General features: G+C 42.7%; 1 protein-coding gene across 1 annotated transcript; it reads left to right on the forward strand.

The window, feature by feature from the left end:
* The first annotated feature begins 2,651 nt into the window (after positions 1–2,651).
* Positions 2,652–12,925, forward strand: GUCA1B (guanylate cyclase activator 1B). Its single transcript, XM_074977537.1, has 4 exons — positions 2,652–2,855; positions 5,927–6,076; positions 8,297–8,411; positions 12,798–12,925. The coding sequence occupies exons 1-4, from the start codon at positions 2,652–2,654 to the stop codon at positions 12,923–12,925; spliced, it is 597 nt and encodes a 198-aa protein (XP_074833638.1).
* Positions 12,926–13,593: the final 668 nt, after the last annotated feature.

Genomic DNA, 13,593 nt, shown 5'->3' on the forward strand with positions numbered 1-13,593 from the left:
AAGGTGTGAACTGGATTTCTCTGCACCATTCTGGTACACTGCTCTTCAGTGATAGTCACCTGGCATTTTTGCTAGGTGAAAGCAGCTTGAATCTCCCTGGTGATTCCACTGGCCTCCCTTTGTACCCAAACTTTGCATACCCTGACCTTGTCCGTCCCCTTTGTGCAGACTCCTGCGTGAATCGAGCGCTTGACGTTCCTTGCTCGAAAAGTGCTGTAGAAACGCAGAGTACAGACACGCTCCTGCAAGCTGTCACCTAGGTGCGTAGCTCTTTTGACTTCTTGGGGGCTGCTTGCATAAGTAAAAAGTTGGCACGAGTGAGCAAGGAGTTTCAGGGCCAAAAAATTTATTCTAAGCGGTAGCCTGATTTCTAAATGACCTCGTATGGGTGCCTAGCCAAGCTGTTGAATGTGACTTTAATCTTTATGCCCGTTACTATTATTACAGTGTGCTGTCTATTGTTTGCTATTAATGTTGTTCCAATCCTCTTAGGGGTAGAATCCTATCTGTGACTCAGGATGGCTCAGGTACATTTATAGCAATAGGTCATTTGTTTCCAACTAACCTGATAAGATAGATTGTACTCCAATACCTGGTGCAGTCATAGATAAAATTCTGCTTTTGTCACAAAAACACTATAATAAAATAAAAAATATTATCAAGCAATACAGAAATAAGGACTCAGTCCTTGAGAGCGATTTGATTGTAAGAAGTCTGGTGAAAAAGATATGTTTTGTGTGTGTGTGTATCGATATGTACTATGCCAAGCACAAGGAGGTCGTAAATTTTTTACAGTGGTTTGTTGGTGCAACCATAATATAAATAACACTTAAACTACTAGAAGTTGATATTTCTCCTTCCTATGAGTTATGAGCTCTCTCTTCATAGCACATAGGAAACACCAAAAACGTTAGAAAAATATGGGTTTTTTGTTTTGTTTTTAATTAATAAATGTATAGGAATTCTATTTTTGGAAAAATCAAACACCTTATATGCAAACCATTAACCGGTAAACAATTTGTATACAGTATAGTCTTTGTTATCCAGAACCACTGGGGAATGGGAGATTTCAGTTAAATCAAATTTTATGGTTAACAGAGAGGTATACCTATTGGTCAGAAATTTTCATATGTTACATGTCCCTATATATGTAAATTTTCCTGTTTTTATCAATTCTCATTTCAAGGGCCTGAAGCACATGTGATGAACTCTGTACATGGGAATAGTTCCCCTAAAGTTAACAGGACTTCTCAAGTGCTAGTGTTTGTCAGATCAGGGTCTATAATAATAAGAGCTAGTCATTCATACAAACTAACTGACCACATACATTGCTGCACATTAACAGTGAATGAACAACCCATAAAAGTGAAATCCAGTGGCCATATTTTCAAGTGTGGGTCCCTAGAAGCAGGCACCTAAGTCTATATTGAATTCAACTAGATGGGACTGATTTTCAAGGGCACTTAACACCCTAAGCTCCATCTAAACTCAGTGGAAGTTTTGCAACTCTGTGATCCAGGTATTGATGCAGCCACTTAGCTTTCAGCACACAATTTGAAATTTTGGACCACGGTCTCCTTGAGAGAAAATGTGCAGACATGCATGTGTGTTAAATACCCACACAATACTGGAAACTTTTCTATGCAGTAAATGGCAAGCTGATGGGGAACACAAAGTAACAGCGAGATGGGTATGGAAAGTGTAAATAGCAGCAGTTGCAATAAAGGGCAAGAAGTAAAATGGTTATATGTGAGTAATTTCAGTTTAACTTATGCTATATCTCCTAGTGGGCACTCTGGGTAAGATTTCTAGCAGAGCTGAAGGCAGATGAGTTGTTTAGGTGCTTTTAAAAATTTTAGCTAAAAGTTTATTTTCACTGGAAAAGGGAGCCTTTTTTTAAAAATTAAAAACGGCATATTTTCCACCAAAATAGAGCTGTGTTGAAGGTTTTTTTTTAAAGAAGTAAAAATACCCCTCTTTCTAGTATACACTTATCCTTGTGAACATTTACCACACAGCCAATGAAGCTTAGAGTAGCCATCACAAAAAATTCCTACATGTCAGTAACTAGAAACTATTTGTATGGTGATCATTTCTTTATTATTTAAATCATTCACAGAGTCAAGTAGGGGGAGGTTATACATCACATATTATTGGGAATCTCTGCTTTCAAATCCTTAGATTGACATTAAAAGTCATTTTGACCCTGCCTGGAGTTCACTCTGAAATGAAGCACAGATCTGGAGCATCTGAAAGGTCTGTGTGACGCAGAGTGGGAATCTCCTAATGATCTTAGTTATTTTTATCCAAGCGTGATACCACATGTAGCACTAATTTCATGAAGGTTACCCACTTTGGGATCACCTAGTCAGGGAATGAGCTTGTACAGGTGAGAAGAGAAGGAGAGAAAGAAAGAGAGAAAGAAAGAAATAGAAAAAAGAAAGAAAGAGCAAAACAAGTTGTCAGACCAGAAATATCCATTTTGACAGGAAAGAGAAACAAAGACAGGAAATAACTGAAGAAGAAACAGAAGAAAGAAAATAAATACACAGCTGAAGGAAAAAAGGAACAATATAAGCTAAAGGACGTTGACTAAATTTTCCTTTCTTTTTTCTTTCTGTCTTTCTTTCTCTTCTGCTTTTGCAAGTAACATGGGGCAACATTTCACCAATGAGGAAGGGGAACCAACAGAGATTGACGTTGCTGAGTTACAGGAATGGTATAAGAAGTTTGTGGTGGAATGTCCCAGTGGGACTCTCTTCATGCACGAATTCAAACGCTTCTTTGGAGTTCAGGACAACCAGGAAGCAGCAGAATATATTGAGACAATGTTCAAAGCTTTTGATAAGAATGGGGTAAGTGTCAACTACATGCACTAGTGGTACTAGTTAAATAGATCAATCATAAGTCTATTTTTTCTTTTGAAATTTGGGGATTGTCTTGGCTCCTTACATCCTCTTGTTATTTTTATTGAGCTTGAGACAGAATTAGTGACAGATCTATCAGTGCTGAACCAGGATAGCCTGAGAAGGGGTTCTTGTACCTCACATGAGGCAAGGACAAACTACATGAAAAAAAACCCTCTTTAGTTCTGAAAGCTGAATTGAAACCTAGGTCGCAATTAAGGCCACAATTTTCTCACTCAGGTGCCTAACTAAGAATTTAGATGCTTTGCTTTGGGCTTCCATGTTAGGCAATTTCTCCCAAGGAGCCGCAGAGAGTCGATTTGGCTACAGAGGTGAATGCCAAAAAGTTATCATCCTCTTGTGGTACAGACCGAATTGTAGGGAGTGAAGGTGTAGTGAGGCTCTGTATTCTGTGGTGTGGAAAGAGAGTCTTGCACAGTCAGTGCCAGGAAATGCACCTACTGCAATCCCAGTTTCAGTGAAATAGCTGGTGGGTGAGGCTCATATGTGCTTCACTTTGGGCTTTATCTGAAGCCCACCCAAGTCAATACAAGGTTCCAGTTGGCTTAATGAGTCTTTGGATCAGGTCCTAAAAGAGAGCCCCACTGTATCTAGGTCATTGCAAGAGAAGGTGAAGCTAGGGGCCCAAAATAACAGGAGGAAGTGCTTTTGTTTGCCAGTCACTATGGAGTGCCCCATGGAGCTCACTGTTCAAGGGCTCATCCAGTGCTGAGATGAGTAAGATTCCACTGCTCATATTCATCCTTCACTGCATAAGCAGTGCTCTGGATTTCACTTGCTAATCCTATACCCATAGTCATGATAATGAAAATTAAGCAGTAAAAATGTGCAAGCCACAAATGAAGATAACCTCTGTCCCAAAAAGTTACCACCTACCTCCTTTCCGTTAACATGAATAACTTTTACTGTCATGACAATATTTGGTCCTTGTTAGTTTCCAATACTTTGTGATGTCATTGCCACTACTCCTAAAGGAGCATTAATAATTAGTGATGTTGGACACACCTTTTTTAACATCAGCTGTATTGTAAACAAGAAAAATATTTTGGACTGGGAAAGGTTCTCTGTAAGCGGTAGGTATCATTATCATCATAAGCACAAATAACAATGAGCAGGTGTGTGTAAAACAGTATTTTGATTTAAACCATTCAAGGAACAAGAAGGGGCTTAAATAACTATAACATTCTAGACATGATTCTCTCTTGCCTTGCACCTTTGTGTTGTCATTTACACTTTTGCAAAATGGGTGTGAAATGCTGAGATTCCAGTTCAGTAACAGTTTATGCCCACTGTGTATTAACTTTGTGCTGGTGAAAATGATGACAGAAGGTCAAGGCAATGGAGAAATAGGCCCCTATTTCCAGTCTGTTTTGCTAAGCATTAACCTAGTCAGAGAGAGAATTTTTGAAAGGAATATAAGGAGTTAAGCAGACACTTAACCTTTAAGGAAGTTGGGTTTCCAACTCCCCTTAGTTTCTTTGAAGATTTCAGCCATATTAGTTGTAAAGTGGTGACTATTATTGCATGACACTGGAGGACAAAGAGGTGATGGATATCAGCCTTCCATTAGGTGTAAATGGACCCTGACTTGCTTCCATTGAAATCAGTAGGGTCAAGTACAGAGAAAGTATAGCCAGGACATGGCGGGGAGGAGGGAAGGCCATGAAAGAGAATCTGACGAATCACAGTTGGCTCAGAAATTAGGCTGTTGAGAAGCTTTTACGAAACCTGATGCCCAGGTGCTTTAAATCAGTGGCACTTCAGCCAAATACAACAGGGGACCTTCATGCTAAAAGTTGCAGTATCAGCTCACAGAAGTCAGTGCTGCAGTGGGTACACATACATACTTCCCTTTAGCACAGCAGGGGAGAGGTGCATGCATGAATGGGATGAAAGGGATGACATTTTTAGCAATAATGTAACAACCGTAATACTCCCAAAATATTATGGAGGGTAGCTGGGAGGAAATGATTCTGTCATCAGAGCCAGAGACATATAGAGTAGATAATGAGCACAAAAGATAGAAGCACCTCTGACCTTTAGGTCTTCCCAGCCAGCATAGACCCACCTAAACTGTTATGGAATAGCCATTATAAACTGGAGGAGCGTGTTGGGCATTGACAAGTGATTCCCTCTTTCAGTGCTGCTGCAAGAAGCTCACATTCTGATAGGCCATGAGCGTACTCACCTGTTTTAACTCTAGTGTCTTTTTGATAATGATATGCCTGTAAACTTGGCATTACACATGAAAGTCAGTACGTTCTCCCTTTGAACATTAGAGCTCCAAGCAGCAGCACTTCAAGTTATAGACTTCCTGCTCAGAAGTAACTCTGTAGGATGGATCATGGTCTATGTTGTTAAAAATCTTCCATTGTTTGGAAATTCAGATTACTTCGAGCTGATATCAGTTTCAATCCAACTGGGTCAGAGAAGGTGAAATTCATCCCTGAGCAAGGGCCTGTATGGCACTAAGTCCCAGTTAAAACTCTGAAAGCAGAGCTTAAGCAGGACTTAAGCAAAGCAGAGACTTTGGCTGACCCTTTTCACACAAGTGAATTTCACCTACATGGAGCAATTTTAGAGCACACTAGAGAGTATGAAAATAAATGCACATTTTAAGCAGCTTTTCTGCTCCTTTTTTAAGGGTTTGACACAGCTTAAAAATATCTGTATATATCAGACTTGAGCTGAATTTTAACTTGTCTTTTCCCTTCTCACCTAGTTGAACGTAGCAGCTGGGGAAGTCCCTGTTTTTTTGTTTAAGACAGTGAACACTTGAAACCTTCTGATCAGATGCAACAACAGATCCCACTAAGCACAATCAATCAATCAGTTGGTTTGAAAGTGCACAGGATTCCCTTAAAAATGTAAGGAGCAAAATAAATAACCAATCACTTAATCAAGAGAACCACCTCAGCATCTTTTTCATCCTTGTTTATACAACTGTGTTTTTCGGGTCTGTCTAATTGTCCCTGTGGTTGCCGGTCTTGTGTCTGCAGGATAACACCATTGATTTTCTGGAGTATGTGGCTGCTTTGAACCTTGTCTTACGAGGAAAACTTGAACACAAGCTGAGATGGACATTCAAAGTCTATGACAAAGATGGGAACGGCTGTATAGACAAACCTGAGCTCCTAGAAATAGTTGATGTAAGTATCACTTTCCTATTACTAGCATCTAGACCGTGAGCCCATTGTGATAGGCACTGTATCTACATTGAAGAAGTTTTACCCAGAGTTGCTCAGGACCTTCACTCAATTTTTTTTGTTTTGTTTTTTGGTTTTTGTTAATTTTGTTGTTTGGAATATAAACTGAAAATAGACATGGCTCATTTCCATCATTGCTCTGGGATAGGGCTAGGGATGAAGGCTTCAGTCTGCAAGCTGATATGGGGAGAGAGGATTACACCAGCCCTCTCTCACTGAAGTAGCTTGGGGCCAGATGAGAAGCACCTCTCCATGGTCACTGCAGCTCCAGCAGGCGCAGCCAGGGGAGGGCTGAATGTCCCCTGGCTGGAGCAGGCCCAGATTGTGTGCACCCCAACCCCACCCTCACACTCAGCAGCCAGAGTGAGGAATGCAGAAACTCTGCACTTTCCCCTCACTCCCAGAGGAAGGGGAAGAGCAAGCAACATCCCCATACAACAGCAGCGCTGAGCAGGGGGTTGCTGAAAGGTGCAGAGGAGAAAGAATGGTGGAAGGGGCACCTTCTGACTGGTGAGAGGTGGGGTTGCAATCAGCCTGGGAGTCCTCTGATTGAGGAGTGAAGCTCAGGGTTTCCCTGGACAGGGTGTGTGGCTCTGTCAGAGGGAGGGGAACGGGGACACCCACATCCTTGGTACAATGGCATGATGGGAACCACGTGGGCAAACCAGAAAAGAAGTACCACAGTCTGCACGTATACAAAGCAGTTGCCATGCTTAAGGGGCCTAGAAAGCAGATAGGGTCACCAGGGACAACCTGTCCCTGTAAACACCAATGGATTCCTCACATGACAGCACATGCTCTGGCTGGTGTGGAAGGGATAATTTTCAGCTCCATATTATTTATGAGTCTGGGTCAAGGTTTTCTGCCTGAAGAGTGTGAAGTAAGGTGAGAGACCCAAGTCAGTGATAATAGTGGGCAGAATTGTCCTTGCTGATCCACGCTGTGGATTTCTGTTACATATTCTGCAATTGCTCTTCAGACATAGACAGCTGCTGCGGAATAGCTTCTGGCCTAAAGGTTTAGGTCATAGGATTTAAGAGGCAGGACTTATGGGTTCTAGTTATTGTGTGAACTTGGACAAAACTCTCAAGCTCTCTGTGTTGCTGTTACCTCATCTGAGTATCATTATACGTGCCTACTTCACAGAGATATTCCTGAGACTTAATTAGCAATTATAAACCACTTTGAGGTTCTCTAATGAAAGACTCTATCAAATGAACCGGAGAACTCAGGTTTCGGTCCTCACTTGTGGGGTCATGCGGTACTTTTTGTTCCCCCAAGAGAGGGTCAAAGTGCAAAGAAGTTTGAGAACCCCTGTTCTTGGGTGTTGTATGCAAAGATCTGTTCTTGCTCCCATTGAATTCAGTGGCAAAAACTTCCATCAGAGCCAAATTGGACTCCAAAGAGGAAACAATCCAGAGGGATTTGGTTTTTATTAATTAATTCAATACTGAATAGTAATATTTATTCTTACTTTCACTTACTATTGTTATTTCCCTTCCTCCCCCCACCCTCTTTTTCTGTGGTCTCAGAAGCAGAGCAATTTTCTCTGCAAGGGGAGTGCCAGCAGGGGCCAGAAGTAATAGCTTGACTGCCAAAGCTGGCTCCAATATCAGCAGCTATGAACACCCCCAAATACATTCGTAATAATGCTAATAATGAGATATGAATGAGCAGTGTAAGTACAGATCTGGGAGGCATGGATAGATGCACTAGGGTTTGTTCCCCAGATATGCCACTGACATGATGTGTAGCCTTGAGGAAATCATTTAACTTTTCAGAGTTTTCTCATCTGTAAAATGGGGGTGTGAATACTTGCTTGCCTAGATTGCAAGGGAACCTTGAGATCTGATTAATATTTGTGATAGACACAGGCAGGCAGGGAGGAGGTTCAAAGTCCTGAATGTCATCATTAATAAGAACACTCCTTTGCTGTTTTGTGCTGATAGCAGCATTACCTGTAAGTTGTGTGCTTATGCAGCTGCTAAGGAGACATTCAGATGCCACACAGCTGATTAGCAGACCACTCACAGCAAGCTTTTGTTTTTCTATTGGTGGTGCACATGCCTTGGTGCATATAAATATTATTCTGCACATGGATAGAAAAGATTAGTGGGAATATTGCTTAACAGCCTTCACAAGCTTCTTTCTCTTTTCTTCCAGTCTATTTACAGGCTGAAGAAAGTGTGTTGGTCAGAAATGGAGGAGAGGACTCCATTGCTCACCCCCGAGGAAGTTGTGGACAGGATATTTCAGTTAGTGGATGAAAATGGGGACGGTAAGAAATCTATAGCTCTGTTTGTATTCATGCCTTATGAACAGACATCCCTTCCAGCTAGATGAATTAGTCAGCTTTATTGTTATTCATGTAGAAGGAGGATCATCTTGTTCATATTAGACATGAAGGACCACACTCTGATCTCATCTGATGAAGTGAGCCTGTGCTCACAAAAGCTGACGCTCAAAACTTTTCTGTTAGTCTATAAGGTGCCACAGGACGCTTTGTTGCTGTTACAGATCCAGACTAACACGGCTACCCCTCTGATACTTGACACTCTGATCTCAGTTACATAAGGATAAATCTTGAAGTAACTCCAATAAGGTCAACATTGAAGGGAGAGAGAACATTTTCTTTTATCAGAAGGTAAGAAAACAGGAATCCAACACGGAAAAGATCTTCTAATCGTCTTAGAGTATGTCTTCACTACAGGCTGGATCGACGAGCAGCAATTGATCCAGCAGGGGCTGATTTATTGTGTCTAGTATAGACGTGATAAATTGACCACTGAGCTCTCTTCCATTGACTTCTGTGTTCCATCAGAATGAGAAGAGTAAGCAGAGTTGATGGGACAGCCTCAGCTATCGACTTACTGGCTACATCTACACGAGCCCAAAACTTCAAAATGACCATGGAAATGGCCATTTCGAAGTTTACTAATGAAGCGCTGAAATACATATTCAGCTCCTCATTAGAATGCCAGCAGACGCTGCACTTCAAAATTGCCGAGGCTTGCTGCCACGCGGCTCATCCACAAGGGGCTCCTTTGCGAAAGGACCCCAGCAACTTCGAAATCCCCTTATTCCTATGATAGGAATAAGTGCATTTCAATGTTGCTGGGGTCCTTTCGAAAAGGAGCGCCGTCTGGACGAGCTGTGCAGCAGCAAGCCTCAGCAATTTTGAAGTGCTGTGGCTGCCCTCATTCCAATGAGGCGCTGAATATGTATTTCAGCGCTTCATTAGTAAACTTCGAAATGGCCATGCAAATGGCTAGTTTTGGGCTAGTGTAGACATGGCCACCATGGTAAAGAGACCGTGGAAAGCAGACCTAAGTATGTCGACTTCAATTACTTTATTCATGAAGCTAAAGTTGTGTAACTTTGATGGCCCATGATGATGTTGGCAAGGCCTAAAATAATCATGCTACACCAGTCTACTTCTCTGAGATCATGAGGCACCTGCAAAGGCAAATTATAGGACTCAGACACTGGAGTAGTCTTTATAGTTCTGCTGAAGTCAATGGAACACACACAAGAAACTTTTTGCAGGTTCAAAGTTCACCCGAGCAAAGATGCATCAGATATCAAATTATAGCAACATTTGACCTTATTCAAAAGCCTACTCCATGAAGTACAGGCCTGAATATTTTTCTGTCTCTTAGGGAATTTGACCAAAATCGCTATCTTAGAATATAAGCTATTTTGGAAGAGACCCCAATGAAGATACTGTTCCAAAATAAAACTGACTTTACTGGAGAATAATTACTCTGCTTTGGAATAATTCCTTCTGGATAAAATCACTTTTATTCAATCATACAGTACACATAGCAGAGTTAGTCAAGAAGAGCAAAATTATACCAGAATAGTGATAGGTATTCTGGCATAGTTATATTAGTCAATTTCTCCCACGTAGATGAGGCCTTAGCAAAGGGGTTTGCTGATAATGTTTGTGTAACTGTGTTATGAGATGATTTGGAACCAGAAATATTGATACATTTCATGATTTTGCAGCATACTGGAAGACTGGCCATGTACTAATGAGCAGAGGACTGGTCCTGAACTGTTGCCACATTGTTAAATTTGCATTTATTGTACAGAAATATTTTTATTTTGTTTTTTTCCTCTTCTCGCTGACTTTAAGTATGAGAAACTAAACCAGCATAACCATAGCAGAGAGGTAGCCGTGTTAGTCTGTAGCTTTGAGAACAGCAAGAAGTCCTGTGGCACCTTATAGACTAAGAGATATTTTGGAGCATAAGCTTTCGTGGGCAAAGACCCACTTCATCAGATGCATGAGTGGGGGGTGATTTCAGAGGGGTATTTAAAGAGTGGAGTCCCAGTAAAAGGGAGGGTCAGAGCTGACAAGGTCTACTCAGCAAGGTGGAAATGGCCCATTATCAATAGTACGAATCAAAAGAGGAAAAAACAAGTCAGATCAGACAGGGCGATATGACCCATTGTCCAAGTCTGATGGGGAGATATAAACACCCAGGGCACAGAAGCTGCTTTTGTAAGGTGCGAGCCACTCCCAGTTTCTGTTTAATCCTTGGTTAATGGGGTCAAATTTGCAAATAAATTACAGCTCAGAGATTTCTCTCTCCATCTGATTTTTGAAATTTCTATGTTTCAGGACTGCCACCCTTAAATCTGCCACTGAGTGTCCAGGGAGATTGAAGTGTTCCCCCACAGGCTTCTGTACATTACCGTTCCTGATGTCTGATTTATGTCCATTTATTCTTTTACATAGAGGCTGTCCAGTCTGGCCAATGTAAATTGCAGTGGGGCATTGCTGGCACACGATGGCATATATTATATTAGTAGATGTGCAGGTAAAGGAGCCCCTGATGGGATAGTTGGTGTTAGGTCCTGTGATGATGTCACTGGCATAGATATGTGAGCAGAGTTGGCAGCGAGGACTATTGCAGGGGCTGGTTCCAGGCCTAGAGTCACTGGTTTGTGATTTGTAGTGGCTGGTGAGGATTTGTTTGAGGTTGGCAGGCTGTCTGTAGGCGAGGACAGTCCTGCCTCCCAAGGTCTGTGAGAGTGAAAGATCATTGTTGAGGATGGGTTGCAGATCACTGATGATGCATTGGAGAGGCTTAGGTGGGGGCTGTATGTAATGGTCAGTGGTGTTCTCTTGTTTTCCTTGCGAGGCCTGTCTTGTAGCGGGTGGCTTCTGGGTACCCATCTGGCTCTATCAGTCTGTTTCCTCACTTTTTCACTGTCCTCAGTGTCTCCCAGCATAACTATGTCACGCTAGGTACACCAGCATAACCTAATAGGTTGCATCTATGGCTGACAACAGACTTTGCCAGACTCTGGGCAATGGGGGAGCTTGGTTCTGGGCCCCCTGAAAAAGGTGGAGCCTTGGGGTGTGGTTAGGACACTAGCCTCCCACCACCCATCCTCAGCACTACCCAGATCTCACAATGCAGGACTCCAACAGTGATTTAAAGAGCCTGGGGCTCTGCATACTACTGCTGCCAAGGTGAAAACAGAGACAGCTCAGAGCCACGGGCCCTTTCAAATGGACAGGCCCCAGGGCAATTGCCTCATTTGTCCCTCCCTGTTGGCAGCCCTGGGTGCGTCTATAGTGCACTCTTCTTTTGGCAGCATGTAATGTTTGTACACAGGTAGTCCCCCTAGCTTGAGTAAAAATAGCAGGGTTGTTGGCAAGGATGAGTATGGGTAAGTAAAGACGTGCCTGGAGGATGTGGGTTCCAGTAGACACCCTATACACTGTCTGTGGCTGAGATTTCCCCACAAAACTTCTGTCAACAGAGTGTGACCACACACAAAGGCCAATCAGAAGAGTGCTCTGCTCTGTTGACAGGGAGACCAGACTGCCTGGCCATTCTCTCAACAAACAGGTACCCGGAAGACAGCAGACAGGGCTGCCCATTGTTCTGGATGCCCTGTCTGTCGACAGAAAGCCCCACAAAGCATCCACACAGCTTTTTTGTCGACAGAATCCGTCGACAGAAGTGTTATACCTCAGGGCTGACAGGCAGAATGCTGCCACTGAAAGTGATGAGTTTTGCTGACTAACTGTTGACAAAATGCACTATGGGTGCGTGAAGTTCCATCAATTTTGTCAGCAAAACCAGAGTTTTGTTGGTAAAACTCATTAGTGTGACCATAGCCTGCCTGTTTGCCCAAGCTGTGCCTATCCAATTACAATGCTGCTTTCAGCAGTGTCTTGTCTTGCTGACTCCCCACTGCTAGAGCCTTTGCTTGCCACAGGGAAAGCTGCCAGAGTCTGAGCCTTTCCCCCCAACTCTGCTTTGCCAGAGCCTTCCATTGGCTTGTGTAGCTACACACCCCAGTGTAAACAATGTGCTTTTCACTTTGGCATGTAGTTGCATGTCCGTCAAACACCACCACCAGGGTTGTGGAGCGTACATATAGGCAGGGTATAGACATAGCCTATGCTGACTGAAAGGGAATTTCTGTGAATGAAGAAAACGCCACCTCTCTGACAGTCACTAGGCTAACAGGAGCATTTTTCATCTTCCTAACTGTGTCTGCACTGAGGGGGGTTAAGTTGGCACAGCTACAGTGTTCAGGAGTGGGGCTTTTCCGCACTCCCCAACCAACAGAGCTACATCAAACTAAAATTTATCTGCAACCACTCTATTGATCTCTACCGTCCCCATTTCTTCTACAGGGCAATTGTCCCTTGATGAGTTCATTGATGGCGCCCGGAAGGACAAGTGGGTGATGAAGATGTTACAAATGGATGTAAACCCTGGAGGGTGGATTCAGGAACAAAGGAGGAAAAGTGCTTTGTTTTAATTGAATCCTCTGTCATCATGACCTGGATGAAAATGGGTGACACCATGTGCACCAGTGGCTTTTATTTTGAGGGTGAAATCAGCAGTCTGCCACTCTTAACACAGTCTAAGCATCCGAATGAAAACTTCAGATGGCTTGAGAAAGCCCCTTTCCACGTGTCATGCCTCTGTGCTGAATATAGCATGGAGATCTTGCTGGCAGTCACTGTAGGGAATAGACCTCTTTGTGTCCATGCTATTTTGCTTATCAACTCAGGTTCCTGGTGACAACCAAAGGAAGCAATATCTGAGAGAGTCCTCCCACAGATGATACTCTGAGCAGTGTATGTTACTGAGGCTGCCCTAAGAGACTGGAAAATACATGTTCCTGACGCAAAGGAATTGCTTTCATTGTAGATTGCGTCTCTCAAAAGCATCAATGCTGGCAGAGAAATGAAAACGCTGGTAAACAACTACATAAAATAAGTGCTTTGATAACAGACTTTGAGCACAGAAAGTCTGTTATGATGCCTCATACATGTGTGAAACATGGATGGATGGATTTTATAGACTATAACAAGGACTTTAGGGTAGGGACTGACTTTTTGTTCTGTGTCTGTACAGCACCTACCAACGTGGGCTGCAGGCTGGTGACTAGGGCTCCTAGACATTATGGTAACACAAATGACT

The sequence above is a fragment of the Carettochelys insculpta genome, chromosome 26 (assembly GCF_033958435.1).
Source record: "Carettochelys insculpta isolate YL-2023 chromosome 26, ASM3395843v1, whole genome shotgun sequence".
Lineage (NCBI taxonomy): Eukaryota > Metazoa > Chordata > Testudines > Carettochelyidae > Carettochelys > Carettochelys insculpta.

Bases quoted from the DNA above. Each gene is read 5' to 3' on its own strand.
- GUCA1B (XM_074977537.1), top strand. From the start codon at position 2,652: ATGGGGCAACATTTCACCAATGAGGAAGGGGAACCAACAGAGATTGAC. The intron at 6,077-8,296 runs GTAAGTATCACT...CTTTTCTTCCAG, and splicing joins AGCTCCTAGAAATAGTTGAT to TCTATTTACAGGCTGAAGAA. The intron at 8,412-12,797 runs GTAAGAAATCTA...TTTCTTCTACAG, and splicing joins AGTGGATGAAAATGGGGACG to GGCAATTGTCCCTTGATGAG.